Source organism: Podarcis muralis, chromosome 15 (assembly GCF_964188315.1).
Source record: "Podarcis muralis chromosome 15, rPodMur119.hap1.1, whole genome shotgun sequence".
Classification (NCBI taxonomy): domain Eukaryota; kingdom Metazoa; phylum Chordata; class Lepidosauria; order Squamata; family Lacertidae; genus Podarcis; species Podarcis muralis.
Window position 1 is genome coordinate 37,109,860 of NC_135669.1, and position 22,267 is coordinate 37,132,126.

Consider the following 22,267-nt stretch of genomic DNA (forward strand, 5'->3'; position numbering starts at 1 on the left):
TTTGTTTGTCGGAACTGAATCCTGCTGAGGCTGTCAGAAAACCTGGGGAGATCTGGCTCCATTCCGCACGTGGCAGGCTGCTTTAAGACATTCAGAGCCTCGCGGGGGGGGGGGGGGGCATGGCAGGAGCAGGCCCAAGGTGGAGGGATCCACAGGGCAGGATTAAACGGCTGAAGGATACACAGAGCTTGGGGCGGCAGCGGGCAGGAATGTCTCCCCTTCCGGCGCACATTCGAACTAAAGCGAGCTATTATTAGCGGGCGATCAGCTGAATGCTCCAACTTCACGATCAGTGCTGAGGCCTAGTTTATACCAAGGTGGAAAACAGGCGTCAGGAAGACTGAACAGCTTCAGGGTACAGGAGGAGGCTAGCCAGGCAAGACTCCTCCTCTCAAAAACATTCCCTGCACGCAGACATCTAATGTATCAAGGAAAAGGGTTCTGCCTATCCACCTTCCTCCCTGATATTTGGGTTTTCTAAGCGCAGGGATTTCTTCCCTTTGTTTTTTACTTCTCCCAAAGAATCCTGCAGTTTGTTAAGGGTGCTGGGAACTGTAGCACTGCGAGAAGTGAACTACGGTTCCCAGGATTCTCTGGGAGAAGCCATGGGTTTCAAATGTACAGTGCATACGCAGTAGTTTGTTAAGGGTGCCGGGAACTGTAACTCTGTGAGGGGCAAACTACAGTTCTAAAGGATTACAGTGGTACCTCAGGTTACATATGCTTCAGGTTACACACGCTTCAGGTTACAGACTCCGCTAACCCAGAAATATTACCTCAGATTAAGTACTTTGCTTCAGGATGAGAACAGAAATCGTGCTCCGGCGGCGCGGCAGCAGCAGGAGGCCCCATTAGCTAAAGTGGTGCTTCAGGTTAAGAACAGTTTCAGGTTAAGAACAGACCTCCAGAATGAATTAAGTACTTAACCTGAGGTACCACTGTATTTGGGGGAAGCCACGTTCCTTAAATGTATGGTGTGCACACAGAAGTTTGTTAAAGGCTGTTGGGAATTGTGGTTCAGTGAGGCAGCAAAACTACGGTTCCCAAGATTCTCTGGTGGAAGTCATGTGCTTTTAAATGTGTGGTCCATGCGCAGTCTCAGTCTGAAATTCCCTCCCCCCCCCCGCCCCGCTTGTAGTCCCTCGCCTGGAATTTAATTTTAGAACACCGGAATGGCGAGTTGTAGGAAAAAAGTATAAGGAGATTATATTTAAACAATCCCAACGACCTTGAATTGGAAGAGCTCAGACAGGATTTTCAAAGCCTGCTGCCGGCCCTCACGACATGCAATGTGGGTGCATGCATATTCTCTCTCATTTATTTATTCTCTCTCTCTCTCTCTCTCTCTCTCTCTCTCTCACACACACACACACACACACACACACACACAGCTAAACCCAGTGGGGCTGTAATGGAACAAATAAAGAGGCTCTCTTTAAAAGAGCCACTCTCACACACTGTACATATGTGGCAGATTAACATTTAAAACACACACACACAGAGAGAAACACACACAAACTGCTCCACAGCATCCTTGGGAGATTAGCCCAATATGATTCATCTCCGTGTCTGCCCCCCCCCCCCCACCTCCCGCCAACGCAATTAAGAAACCGCTGGTCACTAGTTTAAGCAGGATCTTAAAATAAGTTCCAAGAGACAAAAATAAACTAAAAACTAGACTTGATCTCTGAGCTCATTCCTAGGAGGATTTGCTGGAAAAACACGCTATATTAGAAATACCACGTGCAATGAAAGGGGCTGCGCCCGCCCCATTTTATCTGCTGGGAGGGCATTCCAGAAAGGTTGAGCTCTCAAGTAGATAGGTCTCTGTGAGCAGGAGCCCAAAATTTCCTAAAGAAGCAGAAGAAACTGTACGTCGCACAATAATCGGTGTGAGGCTATAGAAGAACACCTTGATATTTTACCATTATATCCGAGGCAGGGCTCCATGCATGCTGAAAGTTGCTTTAAAAAGCTGTGTGGTGCATGGTACTGGCTGCAGAATCCAGTTTCCTAAGAATCTTTTAAAAGCAAGTTTCTGGTCCTTATGATTACCAAGGTATGTCTGAAAGCCCATAGGTAACACCTAACCAAAATACCAGACACAGGGGAGTTCTCAAGTAAGGAATTCGCTGCCTGGCGGGCATGTTCCTAAAACGCTGTTTTCATACAAGGATGGAGTAAGTAGGCTTGTAGGATCGCCATGGTGTAAAACAACAATGGATTTAAAAAAAACCCCCAAAACCATGAAGGATACAGCAACCAGTGGGAGAAAGTAAGGACATAAGATGAGCCCTGGTGGATCATCCCAATGGCCCCTGCAGCCCAGCATCCTGTTCTCACAGTTGCCAACCAGATCCGTCCGAGAAACCTGCAAGGAGGACCAGAACACAAGAGCCCTCTCCCCTCCTGGTATTCAGAATCATTGGGTTCTCCAACTGTGGTGGCAGAGCATAGCCATCATGCCTTCTCCTGCATGAATCTGTCCAATCCTCTTTCAAAGCCATCTAAGTTGGTGCCCATCACTGCAGGAGCGAGTTCCATAGTTTTAAGCATGCACTGAGTAGCATGTATTGCCTTCGATAACCCTCCACAATGGTGAGGTCTACCCTACAGGGAGAGGGGGCTGGCACACCGCCTCCAAGTAAAAAATAAAACAAAAGCATCTCAGCATGCTCAGGGAAGTAATTGCCTCTTTCCTTGCCATGTGGAGACTGTCAAACCTAGCCAGGAGGATCCCACGCTCAGACTAGCATTGTACCGAAAATTTCTCCTCCAGTTTCCCCCCGCAACTGTTCTCTCCATCAATCACCAAGAAAAGAAATTGCATCTGAAAAAATGGTCAAAAGGATAAAGAGAATTTAAAAAGAATTCTCATGGGGGTGGAGTTTCATGGTGCCTACCTTGAATTTGAAGAAGCCCAGGAGGTACCGTATTTTGAGGATTTTTCATAGCCTGCAAATAATCTCATCAGCAGACTGCAAACTGCAGCCTTCCTGGGTGTTCATTTCCCCCTTAAAAAAAAAAAAAAAGCCCACGGCTGGACTTTCGTGTAAGCACAAGAAAGTGGAGAGGCTGCTTACTGTGTCAACTGAAGTCTATTTATTTAGAATAAATAGCGGAAGGGTCGTGATTCAGTGGGAGAGCATCTGCTGTGCCTGAAGAAGGTCCCAGGTTCAACCCCAAGGAAAAATCAGGTGAGTGCTTAGCTTGCCCTTGCAGCTGCTCTGTCAATGGGCTTCCAAGAAGGACCACCCCTTTAGCCTGCTAGACTTTAAAGTATTTGGGCGGAGAGGAGGGGACCAGCAGCCCTCCAGGTGTGACTGCACTTAACTCCGAATAGCATGGCCAATGATCAGAGGCGAATGATGCAACATCTGGAGGCCCACAGGTCCCCACCATCAGATGCACAACACCAGCACACACAAAGTTCATGCAATTACTCAATAAGGCAGACACCGTGAGGGGTTCACAAGAATTGGGAGGCTTGCCTGTTCGGAACCGGTTTGTCCTTCCCCTGAAGGAGACAGGTACGTCATTTGAGGGTGCTCCTAGCTTCAGGTAACCAATTACCAGAGCAGTTGGTGCACCAACAGCGTCCTTTTCTGGATAGTGGCATTTTAGCCACTGTGATTCATGCCCCGGTAACCTCACGGTTGGATTCCTGTAGCCCACTTTGTGGAGATCTGCCCTTGAGGTTGGTGCAGAGGATGAAACTGGTGCAGAATTCAGTGGCTGGGTTACTAACGGGAAGATCTGACTGCCCATGTACAGTGGTACCCCTAGTTATGAACTTAATTCGTTCCAGAGGTCCGTTCTTAACCTGAAACTGTTCTTAACTAGAGGTGTGCTTTCGCTAATGGGGCCTCTTGCTGCCACTGCGCCGCTGGCACACAATTTCCGTTCTCATCCTGGGGCAAAGTTCTCAACTCGAGGTAACTCTTCCAGGTTAGCGGAGTTTGTAATCTGAAGCGTTTGTAACCTGAGGCGTTTGTAACTCGAAGTACCACTGTATTACATCAGTGCCAAAGGTACTGGACTGGCTGCCTCTCAACAACAGAGTCGTCTTCAAGGTGTGGTTAACATACAACAACACACAGAACAGCTTGGGACCAGTAACACTCCACCCAGACCCAGTAAACCAGGCGTTCCCAAACTCGGCCCTCCAGATGTTTTGGGACTACAATTCCCATCATCTCTGATGACTGGCCCTGTTAGCTAGGGATGATGGGAGTTGTAGTCCCAAAACATCTGGAGGGGCAAGTTTGGGGGTGCCTGCAGTAGACCATCAAGATCTTTGGAGGACGCCTTGTCAGTATAATTCCATGACCTAGCGAGTGTTATCTAGCAGCAACAAGAAAGCGGGGTCTTCTTTGTGGTTGTGCCTCCCAGAATGCCCTTCCTCCAGGGATGTCCTAAGGAAAAGCGGGGCATTCCAGGATCAAATCAGAAACTGAGACAGCTTCTGTAAATCCGGGGACATCTGGAGGGTGAGGAGGACCTATCTGGCTATGAAGCCAGCCCAAAGAACAGGATTATTATTTTTTATTTATTTCTGCTGCTCCTACTCCTATCTCAGATTCTGCAACCCCAACAGAAAAATACCCTCCTCCCTGCAAGACACAGGCGCACCAATGCCTAGTTACAAAAAAACGAGAAATCCTGAGGTTCAACCCCTTCCTGGGAGTCACACTTTGAGCACCAACCTTTCCCCTGCTAAGCTCAGAAATGCAAAAAGGCTGCAGTTGCTAGGGAAGCAGGGAGAAGACTTTCTGAACTAGCTCAGAGGCCCCCTCATCCAAAAGACATGATTGGCCCAGCCCTACCCCCCCCCCCGTGCAATGGATAGATCCCCCCACTAGTACAAGCCAGACTTCACATGAACGTTTTTTCAGAAGAAGAGGGGGGGGGGGCTTTTTGCTAGATCTGAAGTTCCAACACCACAAAACAAAACCAAACAAGAGGGAAATAAACCAGGACTGCGTCAGCGCAGTCTCAAATCCACAAGCAGAAATACAAGGAGGCTGGGGAGGCAGAGAGTGAGAGAGAGAGAGAGCAAAGTTGTGCAGAAAATGGCACTTGTATACCGATCCACACATTTTAAAGGTGCACTCACAGCCAGCTAGGAAAACCAGGAGCCTGTTCAAACATTCTCTCCGGCCACCAAAGTCTCTTTGCGGGGTCAGGATCTCGCCACAAAACGCACCCCTCCGGTGAACTCCAGCCTCTCCCAGCAATCAAACGCTACAGACGGAAACTTGATTGACGAGAACCCCTGCTAGGGGAGAGTGGGGCCAGCTCAGGCACGCCTTTGGAAACCAGGCAGCTTGCTAAAAACTGGTTTGAGATCCGTCATCGCTCTCACACACGCAAATATGCATGCACAGGGGAAGGAAGCGATTTGAGGGAGGAGGAAACTGCCGAAGGGAAGGTGTTTTGCTCCTGGCACTGCTTTCTTCGTTATTTAAGAACATCGAGAGCAGGATCAGGCCAAAAGCCCACCTAGTCCAGCATCCTGTTCTCAGCCAGACGCCAGTGTAGGGTAATGGCTTAGAGCAGGGTTTCCCAAACTTGGGTTGCTTTTGGACTACAACTCCCATCATCCCTAGCTAGCAGGACCAGCGGTCAGGGATGATGAGAATTGTAGTCCAAAAACAGCTGGAGACCCAAGTTTTGGGAAACACCGGTTTAGAGTGTCGGGCTAAGGACCTGGGAAACCATGGTTTGAATCCTCGCTCAGCCGTCAAGCTGAATGGGTGACCGTAAGCCAGTCACGGTGTCTTGGGCTAGCCTACCTCACAGGGTTGTTGCGAGAGTAAAATATGGGGTGGGGAGGAGAACCACACACGCCACCTTGAGCTCTTTGGATGAAAAAGCGGTATATAAATGTGATAAATAAATGCCTCTCCTATGGGAAGCCTGGAAACAGGACCGGAGCACAGCAGTGCTGTCCCTGCTTGTGATTTCCAGGAACTGTATTCAGAACTCCTTCCAAGCCACAAGGAATCTCCGCCACTCTCTCGCCATTTCCTGGTCCAAGGGTAGGCAAACTAAGGCCCGGGGGCCGGATCCGGCCCAATCGCCTTCTAAATCCGGCCCGCAGACAGTCCGGGAATCAGAGTGTTTTCACATGAGTAGAATGTGTGCTTTTATTTAAAATGCATCTCTGGGTTATTTGGGGGGCATAGGAATTCATTCATTATTGTTTTTTTCAAAATATACCGGTAGTCTGGCCCCCCACAAGGTCTGAGGGACAGTGGACCGGCCCCCTGCTGAAAAAGTTTGCTGATCCCTGTCCTGGTCGGATTCTATTTATTTACTCATTTCCCAACACCGCATGTTGCAAGCAAGTCAATCGCACGTAAGGGGGGGGGATTACACCTGTATTGCCTTCAACAGTGGAGGGAGAACCATTGCCGTTGTGTCTAATAGCCACTGGTGGTTTTATCCACCTGCCTCTCCGCTATCCAGGACAGAGAGAAAGAGAGGGAGGGGAGTCCTGCTCTTGGCTTAACACTTGGGAAAAATACAACCACGGGCTCAGGTTTGGAAGATTCAACAAGCATGGCTGCCAACCTGCCAATCAGCGCCCTGGTGTTGAAGGTGCTACGATTAGAATGCATAGCCCTTAACAGCTTAAGGCAAAGTTCACTTGCAGGATCACCAAAGGATTCCTGCATTGTGGAGGGTTGGACTAGACAGATGATCCTTGGGGTCTCTTCCGAACCTACAATTCTGGGCCCACTTGACTGCTCCAATCTGCGTGACTGGCCCTGTTAGAGGTGTCTCAAAATACTCGCCCTGCGCTTAAAAGCAACCCATATCTTAGTGTGGCAGCGGATGCAAGTTGGAGTTTCCTACCTGCTGACATGAAGCAAGCACCTTTGCTGCACTATTTCAGCACCTGAAGAGAACATTTTTGCACAGGCAAGGCGATCCAGACACACGGAAGGCCGACTTGTGCTTCATCTCTTTTTTTAGCTACCATGGATTTTAATCATACTTTCATAGAATGCTTTGGTAGACTTGCTTTTAAATGTTCGCCCACCAAGAATTTTAGATCTTTTTTAAACATTCTGTTTATCGTTTTCAATTTTGCAGCAAATACGTAATTATTGAAACCATCTCATTATCCGCGACTTCCCTTTCCCCACCTCCCGCTGTCCATTAAAATTTCTCCTATTCAACAAGCATATCCAAAATGTGCCTTTACCCCTTTCATTTTCACCTTCCTTCTTACTTTATTGAACTTTCTCTGCTATGATTTTTCTAATCCACCTAGCGTTTAAAGATGTTTACAGTAAGAATTTTACATTATTGATAACTGCTCAGAGGTTCGGGGGTTTTTTTCCGTTCAAGCGGCATATAACTTTTGTTCAATAAATAAAGGGCAGGTGGATCTTCGCTGAAGGCAGATCTCCCTGTGATCAGTACCATTCCGCAGCTCAAATTCAGAGCTCCCAGGTGGAACCAGCCACAGAAGGGAATATAGGAAAGTGCCTTATATGGAGCCAAACCATTGGTCCATCTAGCCCAGTATAGTCCAGGGGTCAACAAACATTTTCAGCAGGGGGCTGGTCCACTGTCCCTCAGACCTTGTGGGGGGCTGGGCTATATTTTTTGGGGGGGAGGGAATGAACAAATTCCTTTGCCTCACAAATAACCCAGAGATGCATTTTAAATAAAAGCACACATTCTACTCATGTAAAAACCCCAGGCAGGCCCCACAAATAACCCGGAGATGCATTTTAGATACAGTGGTACCTCAGGTTAAGTACTTAATTCGTTCCGGAGGTTCGTACTTAACCTGAAACTGTTCTTAACCTGAAGCACCACTTTAGCTAATGGGGCCTCCTCCTGCTGCTGCCGCGCCGCCGGAGCCCGATTTCTGTTCTCATCCTGAAGCAAAGTTCTTAACCTGAAGCACTATTTCTGGGTTAGCAGAGTCTGTAACCTGAAGCGTATGTAACCTGAGGTACCACTGTAAAAGCATACGTTCTACTCATGTAAAAACCCCAGGCAGGCCCCCAAGTAACCCAGAGATGTATTTTAAATAAAAGGACACATTCTACTCATGTAAAAACACGCTGATTCCCAGACCGTCTGCGGGCCGGATTTAGAAGGCGATTGGGCTGGATCTGGCCCCCAGGCCTTAGTTTGCCTACCCATGGCATAGTCTATACTGAGGTTGGACTTTCAGGGGTCCCCACAAAATCAGCAGAGCAAAGTCAGTCACGTAATGTACTTCAACATCTAACAAAACAAGAGGGCATGCCCTCCAAGTTTCCCATTTTCCAGGGACGGTCCCAGAATTACGAAAGCCATCCCGGCTTCTGATTTGATCGCAGAACATCCCCATTTCCCCTGCCAGCGCAGTTCATAGCGGCTGCTGGAGGGCGGACAAGCAGGAAGAGACGTTCGGCTGCGAGGCTTTGAGGGGCAGGCGGAGGGCAGGGCCGCCCTGGGTGGGAAGAAAGGGGGAGAAGAGAAGAGCGCAAGGAGTCTAGGGGTGTGTTTTTGTTTAAAAAAAATAAAGCCTTTGTGCGTCAGCGTCTAATCTTGCTCCTTGCTAAGACTTATTTGTTGGTGTGTGCTTTTCTGTTTGCAAACCCACCAAAGCATGAAATAAAATCAGGATCAAGGGGTTTTCTCCGTTGGTATAGTGATAGTGGAAATGCCCTGGGGGGGCAAAATTGAGGGGCTGAGGAGGATCAATTGGCGGGGGGCGTGAATGAGAAATGTCCCTATTTTCATCTGAGGAACATTGGGGGGGTATGGGAAAGGGGGGGACCCCTCTCAGTTGAGACCACTAAGTCCAGAGTCTTAACATTGCCCGATTGTCTCCTTCCTTGATCTACCTTGCCGCTTCCTCCTGCGAAATGGGTAGATCGGTTCTTTGTAGCCCCTCAGTTCAAACAGCTGCCTCTTCTCCTAACAGCCTCCACAAATCCAGCTCACTCTACCATTCCCTCTTTCCTCCAGGTGGTATTTATTGATTTTTAAAGAAACATACTGATTTCAGTAGCAGAAACCACAGCAGACACTCTCTGAACTCACCTCAGGAACCGCCGTCTCGGGACAGGCGAGGCCTCTCACGCTCCGCAGCGTGACTGGCTGGCTCCCGTTCAGGTCTTCAGGACTTCTTGCCGTGGCCCAATTCCACAAGCACTGCATTGTTACCGTGCTGTAATCTCTTCACGCCTCCCCCCCAAACTATAGGATTTTACAAGCTGTCATTTGCCTTGTTTCGTTTTGTTTACAAAAAAAATCCACCATAGGCTTTCGAATTTTCAAATTAGCAGCAGCAGCAAAAAAAGAAAAGGGAGTTTAAAAAAAAAAAATCAACAAGCCACAAACTGGAGATTTCCCAAGATTGATACCAGACTGGGTTGGGGAGGGGGAAAGCCAGCCAGCCAGCCAGCCAGCCCAGCAAAAGGCAAGCTTCTCTCTGCCCGATGTGGTGGAGTCAGCAGATATTTTAAATTGTAGCCGGCAGGCTATTTCTGAAAAGGGGGGTGGTCCTGGGGCTTTCCAGCCTCCCCAGTGCCTGCCAGATTTATTTTTGGGATTTGGCAGAGCAGGAGGGGAGCAAATCGGCTGAGAGGAGGTGGGCGGTGGGGAGAGACCTGCTGCTTGTTTGTGTTCGGAAGGTGGAGGGAAGTTCAGATCCTACGACGTTTTCCAAGATTTTAAAAAATAGGGGCTTGTTTTATGTCCGCGTTAACAGCCCCCTTCTCAGACCAAGATATCTGGCAACACAATACCTAAAGTGTTTTGGGGGGGTTCAGGGAAGGGAATAGACTAGATATATTTATAAAAGTGCGGGTTTAAAAAAACCATGCCTGGATAAATAGATACGGTGAGTTTCAATAGTGGAGGACACCATTTGATTACCCATTTACTTTGTATTTACATTTCAGTAAATACTAGATCATATATATTAATTATAAACCTTAAAAAGATTTCACTCCCCCATAGAATTGGGATAGTTATGTTGTATTCCGCATATTCTGTATAAAACAAATTTATGTACAGAACAAGGCTGTGTATACACCACAACTTTAAAGTGCATTCAAAACACATCCCTATCCCCCAAAAAAGTTTTATGGGAACTGCAGTTTGTTGAGGGTCTGGGAACTGTAGTTCTATGAAGGGCAAACTACCATTTCCAGGACAACTTTTTGCAGGGTAACCAGAGATGAAAAGGAGGCAGCCTGTTCTTTGGTTAAACAACGACCAACAGGGTGGTGGACTAAGCCTGGGAAACGCGAGATTCGAACCCTGACCCAGTCATGTTGCTGCTCCCTGACTTTGTACCCGAGACTCCCTCCCTCACGCACTCTCTCGACAACACCCTGAGATGGTTGGTAGGAAATGGATGGAGTAAAAAGTGTCAAAAATAAATGATGACCTATCATATCCAATATACTCATGGCAAACTCATTATTTTCCACTGTGGATCCTTCTGTAATGTGGTGTATTTTATCCTGTTAAGCTAGGGTTTTTTGTTTAATAAACTAAAAAATATTAGTGAATAATATGTACAGTGGTGCCTCGCAAGACAAAATTAATCCGTTCCGCGAGTCTCTTCGTCTTGCGGTTTTTTCGTCTTGCGAAGCACGGCTATTAGCGGCTTAGCGGCTATTAACGGCTTAGCGGCTTTAAGAAAAAGGAAACAAACTCGCAAGAACTCGCAAGACGTTTCGTCTTGCGAAGCAAGCCCATAGGGAAATTCGTCTTGCGGAACAACTCAAAAAACGGAAAACCCTTTCGTCTAGCGAGTTTTTCGTCTTGCGAGGCATTCGTCTTGCGGGGCACCACTGTAACTAAAACGGCACCAATGATGCGCAAGCGACGGATCGGCAGGTATGTGCTTTGCATAAGTACAAAATAACTTTTAGGGGTGGGGTGATCCTTAAGGAGACCAAAAACAGCCTACTGGGAGGTCTAGCACAAACAAGCAATGCTGCTGTTGTTGGGAGACAGGGCAGAATGGAGTACCGCAGGAAAGGGCATGGCCGACTGGCTGGCACCCTGAGCAGGCACAACTCCATGCTGCAACGATTTGTTGAAGCACCTGCCTACCATATACTTCATAGGAAAGTTCCCAGTGGCACGTCAGGGACCAAACTCTGTGTAAACTTAAATGCCGAGAAAAACTGTTTGGTTCTACTTTCTTTCAACGTTTACAAAGAACTGTTTCCCACTGCCACAGAAGTAAATCTCTTTCCACTCTTCTTGCCTAAAAGACCCCAAAGGACAGCCTTCACGGGAACATAACCTTTCCCACGAAAACTTCCAAAGAACTGTCAATGGAGAGGAGGGGGAACAAAACATCGCCCGCCCAGACATTGCCAACAATGCTTCCCACATCAGAATCCCACCTTCCATATTCGCAAATGGATTCCAGGGGAATTTTCCCCAGGTATTGACCTCAGCGCATCAATGATGAACTGAGCATTTTCCCTTTCATTAACACACTTGAAAGGTTCGCCTTTTTTTACTTTTTGTGTTATTTTTGTTGAAAATTTAATAAAAATATTATACAGTGGTACCTCAGGTTAAGTTCTTAATTCGTTCTGGAGGTCTGTTCTTAACCTGAAACTGTTCTTAACCTGAGGTACCACTTTAGCTAATGGGGCCTCCCGCTACCGACGCGCGGTTTCTGTTCTCATCCTGAAGCAAAGTTCTTAACCCGAGGTACTATTTCTGGGTTAGCGGAGTCTGTAACCTGAAGCGTATGTAGCCCAAAGCGTATGTAACCCGAGGTACCACCGTATATATAAATATAAAGAAAGGCTGGTGGCTGGGAAAGGAAGAGGCCCCTCAAAGTGAGCATGATGCTTCAGCCCCTGCTCGGTATTTGACCTTCTCATAACACCACGCAGGGACTGAAATGGGGAAAGCACAATTTCTCCCTGGCTCTGCAGAGTTGTCGGGAGGACGAGGGAGGGACAGAGACAGAGCAGGGTCTCAGTAAAAGGTAAAGGTAAAGGGACCCTTGACCATTAGGTCCAGTCGTGGCCGACTCTGGGATTGCGGTGCTCATCTCGCTTTATTGGCCGAGGGAGCCGGCGTACAGCTTCCGGGTCATGTGGCCAGCATGACTACGCCCCTTCTGGCAAACCAGAGCAGCGCACGGAAACGCCGTTTACCTTCCCACCAGAGTGGTACCTATTTATCTACTTGTACTTTGACGTGCTTTCGAACTGCTAGGTTGGCAGGAGCAGGAACTGAGCAACGGGAGCTCACCCTGTCGCGGGGATTCGAACCGCCGACCTTCTGATTGGCAAGTCCTGGGCTCTGTGGTTTAACCCACAGCGCTACCCACGTCCCCTCCATTTCCCACCTTGTTTCGTATTTATTTCGTAACAGACAAACATTATCTGGACGGTATCTGTGCGGAGAGGCAAATGAAACTGCACTGCGCCGTTCAGATTAACAGGCAAGTAACGACAACTACAGGTGAGTCTCAACCACCAAGTTTGCCCAGGCCCCATATATACCCCCTACGGGCTTAAAGAAGCAGACCACGTAAAACCGTCATGGCTTCCCCCATCGAATCCTGCTGAAAGCGGTGAAGAGACCCCTATTCCCTGCACATTATCTCCCAGAATTCCCTGGGGAAAGGCAGGGATTGTTAAATCACTTTGGGAATTGTAGTTCGGTGAGGGGGAATGGGGTCTCCTCACAACTTTCAGCCGGCTTAGCAAACTACAGTTCCCAGGATTCTTTGGGAGAAACCATGACTGTTTAAACCAGTACAGTCATACCTCTGGTTACAGACGCTTCAGGATGTGCGTTTTTGGGTTGTGCACCGCACCGAACCCAGAAGTACTAGAACAGGTTACTTCCGGGTTTCGGCACTCACGAATGCGCAGAAAACCAAATCGTGACTCGTGCGTTCGCAGACGCGACGCTGCGGGTTGCTAATGCTGCGGGTTGCGAATGTGTCTCCCGCACAGATCACATTCGCAATCAGAGCGTCCACTGTATGTGGAGTGTAGATGAGGCCCAAGTCTGCATATTCTTATCTTTAATTTTTTTATTCTTCATTTCAGGAGATCCCAGGGGCTTATCCCAAAGAGCGAGCAACGCATTTCCCATGTCAAACAGCTGCCTGTACATTAAGATACAGTGGTACCTCCAGTTACATACGCTTCAGGTTACAGACTCCGCTAACCCAGAAATAGTACCTCAGGTTAAGAACTTCGCTTCAGGGTGAGAACAAAAATCGCGCTCCAGCGGCGCGGCGGCAGCAGGAGGCCCCATTAGCTAAAGTGGTGCTTCAGGTTAAGAACAGTTTCAGGTTAAGAACGGACCTCCGGAATGAATTAAGTACTTAACCCAAGGTACCACTGTATTTTAAACAACTGCAATGACAAAGCAGGGGAGATAACATCTTGGACATCACAGAACCGGTGTTTCCCCTCTCTGCATTCTGCAATTGCAGTAAATTGAGATCTCTGGTGAGACTGACAAACACCCCAGGGGTGGGGACTTTTCGTTTTGGGGCTTAAGTAATTCTAGAAACCCCCAATGCTGTGTTACGTCAACATCACAGCTGACATTCACTCACCCGCTTCAGTCAAACCCTATGGAAAACTACTGGCCCAAGTATTGCAGAATGAGGGTCACCCCCCCCAGCAACAGCCAAAGCTCACATGCCACCAGAGGGAAGGTGACACAGCACCCCTCGTTTCTCTGTTGTGATAACAAAAAGGAGGAGGAACACAAGCCTCCAATTGCCTTGAGCATTTGCTTTGGGGTGGATTGGGCCCGGAAAGAGAGACAGAGAAAGCACATAGGCAGCGACAACTTTGACAACATCTCCCCACCCACAACCCAACCCCACACTTAGGGCATATTGACCAAGCCCCTCACCCCCAAACACTGAAGTTGACATTGATAACGTTTAACGTTTTCCCCTCCAATGTCCTGAGACATAGATTCTCAAAGGGCCAAGCCTCCGCCATGTGCGAATGTGATAAGGAGACGCCGGAGTCGCTCCAGCACATTATGTTCACTTGCCCCTTGTTCAATGTGCCACGGGCAAATTTGTTGGGATCAATCATACAGAAACTAGAGAGTACCCCACCAAAATTCCACCTTGCCCAAATCTTGCAGGATAAGGATACCCACACGACCCTGAAAGTGACTAGGTTCCTGGTCGCTGTCCTTACCCAAAAGCGACGCCAAGGAGCACTCCAAGCTAATTAAGGCGTAGTATGCCATTCCATCTTATAGCATTTTATTGTTATAGTGGTGTTTTAGCGGCTGGTTTTTCCCACGTGCACAAGCTGTTATTTATGTGTTGTTTTTACTTGTATGGGCCTATGGCCGTAATAAAATTTTATGTAAATTTTATGTAGTGACATTGATAAAGGTGTCCGTCTTCCTTCATGGTGCTAACATCCCCCTAGTTTGGAAGAATTGCCCTTCAAAAGATCATTAAGAAGCCTTCTGGAATTAAATCGAAGTAACAGGCAGGCATTCCATTAGGCTGCCTCGTTCCATCAGGCTGTGGTAAAGCTGGGAAGCGGAACTCATCCCATCGGCCAGGAAAAGGTTCCTCAACCTGGGCCCCAGGAACGGTTTTTCCCTGCCACAGTTTGACCACTGAACTTGCGCACGATGAAAAAGAAAGCCCCCCGAAATCTCTGCAAATTGCTTCTCTTCTGCTGCAACCGGGCTGTGACGAATTTTGAACGAGGGTTCTAGGGCACAAGCTTCAAAACAGGCCTGAGACTCGGCACGCAGACAAATTTCAAATTAAGGCTCTGTCTGCCAGCAGTGCCAACTTGGCCCCACAAATGTGGGCACCTGGGGTTGTGGGTGCCACGCAGCGTGCATGGCCCTGGCACCAAAATTTATGGATACCTGGCCCCTTAATGGGGAATTCTGTGGGTGATCTGGCACCCAGGGCCCCAGGGAACTGGTACCTATGCTCTACACATTTAAGGAAGTATCATGGCTTCTCCCAAAGAATTCTGGGGACTGTAGTTTGTGCTGAGAACTGTGAGGAGACCCCTATTCCCCTCACCAGCTCAGTTTAATAGTCAATCCCTCTTCCCAGGGAATTCTGGGTACTGTAGCTCTGTGAGGGGAATATAGGTCTGCTAAGAATTCTCTTAGGGACGCGGATGGCGCTGTGGGTTAAGCCTAGGACTTGCCGATCGGAAGGTTGGCGGTTCGAATCCCCGCGATGGGGTGTTGCTCGGTCCCTGCTCTTGCCAACCTAGCAGTTCGAAAGCACGTCAAAGTGCAAGTAGATAAATAGGTACCGCTCCGGCGGGAAGGTAAACGGCGTTTCCGTGCGCTGCTCTGGTTCGCCAGAAGCGGCTTAGTCATGCTGGCCACATGACCTGGAAGCTGTACGCCAGCTCCCTCAGCCAGTAAAGCAAAATGAGTGCTGCAACCCCAGAGTTGGCCATGACTAGAACTAATGGTCTGGGATACCTTTACCTTTAAGAATTCTCTTGCACCCTTAAACTACAGTTCCCAGGATTCTCTGGGGGGAGCCATGACTGTTTAAAGCTGTAGGATACTCCTTTAAATGCATAGTGCAGGGACTACCTAAGAGGTGGAAATCACTGTGAGAGACCATTGAACTCCTGGGTGGCCAAAACATCACTCATGCTTTCTAGTTCCCCTTGTAATAAAACGAATTAAAATCGTGACTGACGTGTTGGAGGACACATGAGATAAGGAAGTGACATCATCCCTGCTGCAGCTTCAAGATAAGGTTAATCTAAAGAATTCCACATATACACAGACATTTCGCTTTTGCAGTAAGCCCAAAGAGCTCTGCAAAGAGAGAGAGAGAGTTCTGCCATGTTCCATGATAAGTGAGAAAATCTGCGTGCAAAAATCTCAGCCCTCTGGTGGAATTTGGAAGTTGCAAGTGGCAGCGGCATGCAATGGTTAGGTCTTACGCCTTCAGGGTGACAGATACAAAGAAAAAGTCCTTTAGACAAGACCTGGGTCAAAAAAATATTTACAAGCCTGTTCCAGGGCTTTCATAGGAAACCAGTAACGTCACAATTCATTCACAGCATCAAAGAAGACTGAACAAAACTTAAGTTCATAAACCAAAGAACCTGTGGATTGGGTGAGCTAAGTGAGGAATGTCACAAACGGGGGGGGGGGGGGGGGGTCTCCTCTTTCAGCTCAAATTGGCTGGAGAAAAGCAAGAACTCCCAAGCATGTGCAGAGATCATTTTCAAAGCAGATATTAGGGAGAATCATCTCCATCAGTGGAGATTCTGTCTGACGACAGAAGAGGAGAGAAGCGGAGGGGAAATGTTGCGAGGGGCCATGAAAAGCTGGTGTAGCCCACAGAAGCTGTAATTCCCCTCACAATGCTCTAAATCCCAGAGTGGTTTAACAATCAAGACTTCTTCCCAGGGAATTCTGGGAACTGTAGGTTCTTTTGAGGGGGATACGGGTCTTCTAACCACTCTTGGCTCCTTTAACTACAGTTCCCAGGATTCTTTGGGGGAAGCATTGACTCTTAAAGTAGTATGATACTGCTTTAAATGCATAGGGCAGACGGGGCCTTACTTCTAACTAAACACACAAAGTAGTACAGTGTACATTTATCCAATACGGGGGAAAATCTTTTACAATACAGGCGGCTCCCAGTTTATGGGGGGGGGGGGGGTTACGTTTCAAGGCATCACACCTTTAAGTAAAATTGTATATATATTTGAAATACCACTGAAAAAGTCTGCAAAGACACGGTTCTGCCCCGTCCCCTTCCGTCCCTTTTTGCGAAATTTTCAGGTCACTTCTGGGTTTGGCGTTATATGCAGTCAGGCACATTACCCAGCCGCTGCCTGTACCCAGGCCACAGATCTACCATTAATTTTAAAATAAATAAGTAAATTCAAGCGTACGCAGAGAGAATTTTAGACAACGAAACGGCTCCATTTTCCTGACCGGGAAGCTCGGATGGACGTTCCCCACTGTCTTACCTGAACGACGTCTTTCCTCACGTTGACGAGATACAGCCAGTCGCTGAAGCGCGGGTAACTGTTCAGCTCCACTGTCCTGTCATTCAGGGGGACATTCAACTTGCACTGAAGCTGGGTGCCAATATAACGGACAAGTTTCACCTGCCAAGGGAGAGGAGGGAAAAGGATCACAAACGGCACCAGGAAACATCTGAGAGCACAAACCGGTAACCCATTAATACACGTGGTTATTATTATCAGTAGCATTTGCACCTGGCTCTTCGGCTGAAAAGACTCCCAGGGTGGCTTACATGCCATCAGTTTTAAAAAGGACAGCCCCTACCTGCATGCTTATGACCTGAAATGCATAGCACGCAAGGAAAGAGGACAGGGAGGGAAGAGGAAAAAGGCAAGCTCGGGCACCAGCTCTTAAACAGTAGTTCTTATAAGGACCAGCGGGCGTAGAAACAACTCAGTGGAAGGAGGCACTTCTAGAATCACAGAATTGTAGAGTTGGGAGGGGTCTCCGAGGGTCATCTAATCGAGCCCAGCGCAATGCAGGAATCTCAAAAGATAATAGCACTTAATGGAGCTGGTTCTTCAGCAAAGCTAATGAAATACGCCCTGCTTCCCATTTCTCCCACAGGTAAATGATTTGGCAGAACTTCCAGCTTCTCAAGCAAGAGGGATGAAGTGCCCAGGCTCTTTTCTTACAAGTTCTTTTAGTGAGGCAGCTTCTTTTCAGAAAAATAGTTTCACTTGCCCCAAAGGAAGGTATTTTTGACTGCAAGGGGAGCTGGTCCATTAGGGCAAAAGGGGCCTTAACCAACCCCCTCCTGACTGCCTTCTTGTTTACAACCAGCCCAGTCCGGGGTGGGGGGTGGGATGGGGGACGACACACTAGCTATCCACTTCTGCCCTCCTTAATCCACACAGAACTCAACAAGATAAGGGCAAAGCTACAATTATTTGGTTCCACCTGTCACAGGCCTCTGGCCGATGTTCACTTATTCATTCCATGTCCAGGACAGAAACTGATCCAGCAAACATGATTGAAATTTGCTGTTGTTGTTGCTTTCAGTTCACAAGCATAACCAATAACATTATTTTTCCTATTTGCATTGTGTTTCCTTAGCACCAAACTACACGCAGCGGAATGGCCGCAAGGGCAATGAAACGTACACAAATAATTGCACAAATTATGTGATTTTCGTACAGCAGATGAATCATGCAGTTTTTGGCAGCAGATGAACTGCAGTGGAATGGCAACCACGCTGCAGGCAGCAAATACAGGAACAGAAAGCAACGACTTCTTAGAATTCCTGCTACCTAATTCTGCTACCTAATACATTTAACTGGAGGTGCCAGGAGACTGAAGCAAGAGCCTTGAACACAGAGTATCTGGAAGGTACCAATTTGGGGAAGACTGATCTAGCCAATAAGAAGGATGAAAGTGGACTGGGCCACTTTCAGACATATGCATTCAAACATCCAGCCCATTCCTTTGTTGTAGCAACCTGTGGATTCCTTTTAATGCACAATATTTGTATTTTTAATGTCTCTCTCCCCTGGCCCCTGTACGGACATTTCACAACATGTATTTCCGTATGCATTTTATTCTAAAATACTGGGGGGGTGGGGGGAGTTGGATGCATTTAAATCAATGCAATTTTTTGAGCCCAGAATTGTATTGCAAATCTGGAGAAGGGTGTGAAAGCCAAAGGCTAACACTGTTCCGATCCACATAGTATCAGCCCAAGAACTGCAAATCTAGCCTGCTCTCTTTAAAAAGTGTAGGCTAAAACCTAGCTCCCCCAACATCCCTGAAGTCCAAACATCCTGTTTCCTCCAGTGGCCAATCGGTTGCCTCTGGGCAGCCCCCCAGCAGGGAAGAAAGGAAACAGTTCTCTCTCCTGTCATTGCCCCACAGCGGATGAATAAGGAGAAGAGCAAAACTCAAGACCTTTTACACACACACACACACACACACACACACACACACTCCTTTCAGTCTTGGTCAAATCTATGAAGCCTTGCAAATGTTATCCCAGACGTGTAAATACTCCTTATCAGCGATGGAGAAGGCTGACTCAGCTAAGACAACATTTGAAATGACCCGAAAGATACATTTCCCGCTGATTCAGCACCGTGGTGGGAGCGGCACCGGTTCCATGGGAAAGGCCCACACAATCTGATTTCGCCTTCATATTTAGAATAGATCATTCACTCACATATACACGCGCACACACACACACACACACACAGCCCCGCAGGTTGTCTCTGCTAAGCGATGTCATCTCTGCAGCTGCGATAACGTCTAAACAACCACGTACATCAGGTCTGCCCTGGAAAGATTTCCATTCAGTGGGCAGGCGTTCCTATTCTCCCTCTGTTTTTTTTTACTCTCTTCCTTTTTTTAAGGCAAAGGCTGCTGCTCCTCCCTATAGCTTTTCTGGGAATGTTTTTGCAAGTCTGTTACAAGCCTGGGAGATTCAGGAGAAAGGAAGAGCACTTTTCACAGCGAAAGGATGGATTTTGCTCCCACAAGAGGCAGTGATGCCCAGCAAGGTGGGATTTTAAAAAAAGAAAATTACTGTAGTTCAATTCTTGGAGAATATCAGCAGCTACTAAGCCAGGATGGCTGTGTTCTACCTGCGCTGTCAGGGGAATTCATGGCCCTGAATGCTACTTGCCAGGTTTTGCTTACAGGCTTCCCTTAAGGGCATCTGATTGCCTGTGGATGCTATAGTTGAGATCCCTGCGTTGCGGGGGGCAGGACCAGGTGAACCCCCGGGGACCCTCCTGACTCTGCAATTCTAGGATTCTAGACTGCTGGACTTGATGAGAAAGTGGCTTGAAAGCCAGTAGGGATCTCATTATGCTCTTTCGTATCGCACACTGCATAGTGCGTGTGTGTTTGTAATGTAACTCAGCGTGGAGAACAGGGCATTCCTGCCTGGGCTATGATCAAATCCAGGATGTTTTTCTCCAACACAGTGGCTGAATTATGTGCATCTAGATAACTTACAACACAGACCAGGGTTTCTCAAAGATCCGTAGGTCACTGAGTTTATCAAGACATCATCAAAGCCAACCCAAATTCTTAGGAAGTTATCTGAGAGTCTAGACTAGTTGGACTAGATGGCCCTCATGGTCCCTTTCCAACTCTACAGTTCTATGACCCCTGATTGGCCATGCTGGCTGGGACCGATGGGTGTTTGGAGTTCCACAACCTCTGGCCAGAGATCTCAAGAGAATTCTGACGAAAATGGAAACAGGAGCTGAAACGGCCGGCATTTGCTTAGACATCCCATGTCCGCAAAATCAACCTGCCTTGGTATTCACCAATGCTGATGCTTTCAGTTCACAAATGATACACAATTGTTTGAAGTCCCCCACTCCTTTCCGTCCTCATTTGCTTTGTGTTTCTTTTGCGCTGGAATGAATGGGTTGGAACAGTATGACCGTAACGTTTACGGAATTAACGGCGCAACTTATGCCATTTCGCCATAGTGGACAGTGAGGTGAGCAGCGTGGGTTTCGGGCAGAAGACGGACTGCAGCGGAATGGAGACGGCGCTGGAAGCGACGAGCACAGGGCGGAATGGAAAATGATGCCCTTCTTACAACCCTATTCCCACTCAGACACAAACCTCCAGTGCAGATAACAGAATGGTAAACTGTTTGCATTTCCCACCTCTAGGGCCAAAAGATATTGGACTCAGCTCTGAGCCTGGGACACATAAAAGCCTCATCTGTCCTTACAAGGCAGAGGTTTGCTGGCTCCCTTTGGCTTACACAGCATGGGAACACAGGGAAGTGAGTTGCACTGAGTCATAGAGTCTCTGCTGCACCACTTGGATTCCCATTGCTCACGATGCACCACATTCTGTTCACACAAGGCAGACCCGAGATTCCAAACTGAGGACGGTGGGGTGTGCTTTGCACGAGCAGCGAAGCTGACTAAAACATCAGCTTCTGGGGGCAAGTGAGGTTTTCTCACTTCCCACACAAGTTACTTTCACAGGTCTTGAGAACAGCATGCTGGAATTTTAAGCAGGTTTTTATTTTTACGTTTTTCAGGGTGTCAAAGGGTGTGTGTTTGAGAGTGAGAGAGAGAGAGAGAGAGAGATGCAGTCGAAAGCAAAAAACAAAAACCCACAGTCAGTCGCGACGAGGAGAAATTCAGACAGAACAACAGAGTCAAAGAGCACCTTACACAAACTGACTTAGAATCATAGAATCATAGAGTTGGAATAGACCACAAGGGCCATCGAGTCCAACCCCCTGCCAAGCAGGAAACACCATCAGAGCACTCCTGACATATGGTTGTCAAGCCTCTGCTTAAAGACCTCCAAAGAAGGAGACTCCACCACACTCCTTGGCAGCAAATTCCACTGTCGAACAGCTCTTACTGTCAGGAAGTTCTTCCTAATGTTTAGGTGGAATCTTCTTTCTTGTAGTTTGGATCCATTGCTCCGTGTCCGCTTCTCTGGAGCAGCAGAAAACAACCTTTCTCCCTCCTCTATATGACATCCTTTTATATATTTGAACATGGCTATCATATCACCCCTTAACCTCCTCTTCTCCAGGCTAAACATGCCCAGCTCCCTTAGCCGTTCCTCATAAGGCATCGTTTCCAGGCCTTTGACCATTTTGGTTGCCCTCCTCTGGACACGTTCCAGTTTGTCAGTGTCCTTCTTGAACTGTGGTGCCCAGAACTGGACACAGTACTCCAGGTGAGGTCTGACCAGAGCAGAATACAGTGGCATTATTACTTCCCTTGATCTAGATGCTATACTCCTATTGATGCAGCCCAGAACTGCATTGGCTTTTTTAGCTGCCGCGTCACTTGTTCATAAATTGAAGGACTGGGCTACTTTAATGGTGGCGGGTGACCATTGAGGCTGATAGGGAGACTGAACATTAGGTAGAACCAGTAGGTGGAGCTGACTATTTCTCCCCATGCCTCCATTCTCCTGGCAAGTCTGCAAGGGGCAACACCAAGACGAAGGGGGAGGAAGCGGACAGGCCATGCCACCATCTCGACTGGGTGTAAGAAGACAGGCAAGGAGGTGGGGGCCTAGTGGGGCAAGTGCCCCCATTCAAACAAATGGACCAAGCTTCACTGGGGTTATGAAAACCACAAACCATCAGAGGTCTGCTGGACCATCCTCAACTTCTTCATGCTGCGCGTAAACTGTGGAACTCCCTCCCATAGCGAGGGCTGCCAACTTGGACGGCTTTCAAAGAGGACTGGACAGATTCGTGAAGAAAGTTATCAATGTCTACTCGCAGCAATGGAGGCAATAC

At 47.9% G+C, this 22,267-nt stretch overlaps 1 protein-coding gene across 1 annotated transcript in view; it reads right to left on the reverse strand.

Annotated features, from left to right (window-relative positions):
* The window catches only part of KSR1 (kinase suppressor of ras 1), a 116,800-nt gene that overhangs the window by 37,111 nt on the left and 57,422 nt on the right, over positions 1 to 22,267 (reverse strand). The window contains exon 2 of the mRNA XM_028708776.2: positions 16,977 to 17,117. Coding sequence (XP_028564609.2) covers positions 16,977 to 17,117 — 141 coding nt within the window. The remainder of the gene's footprint in view (positions 1 to 16,976; positions 17,118 to 22,267) is intronic.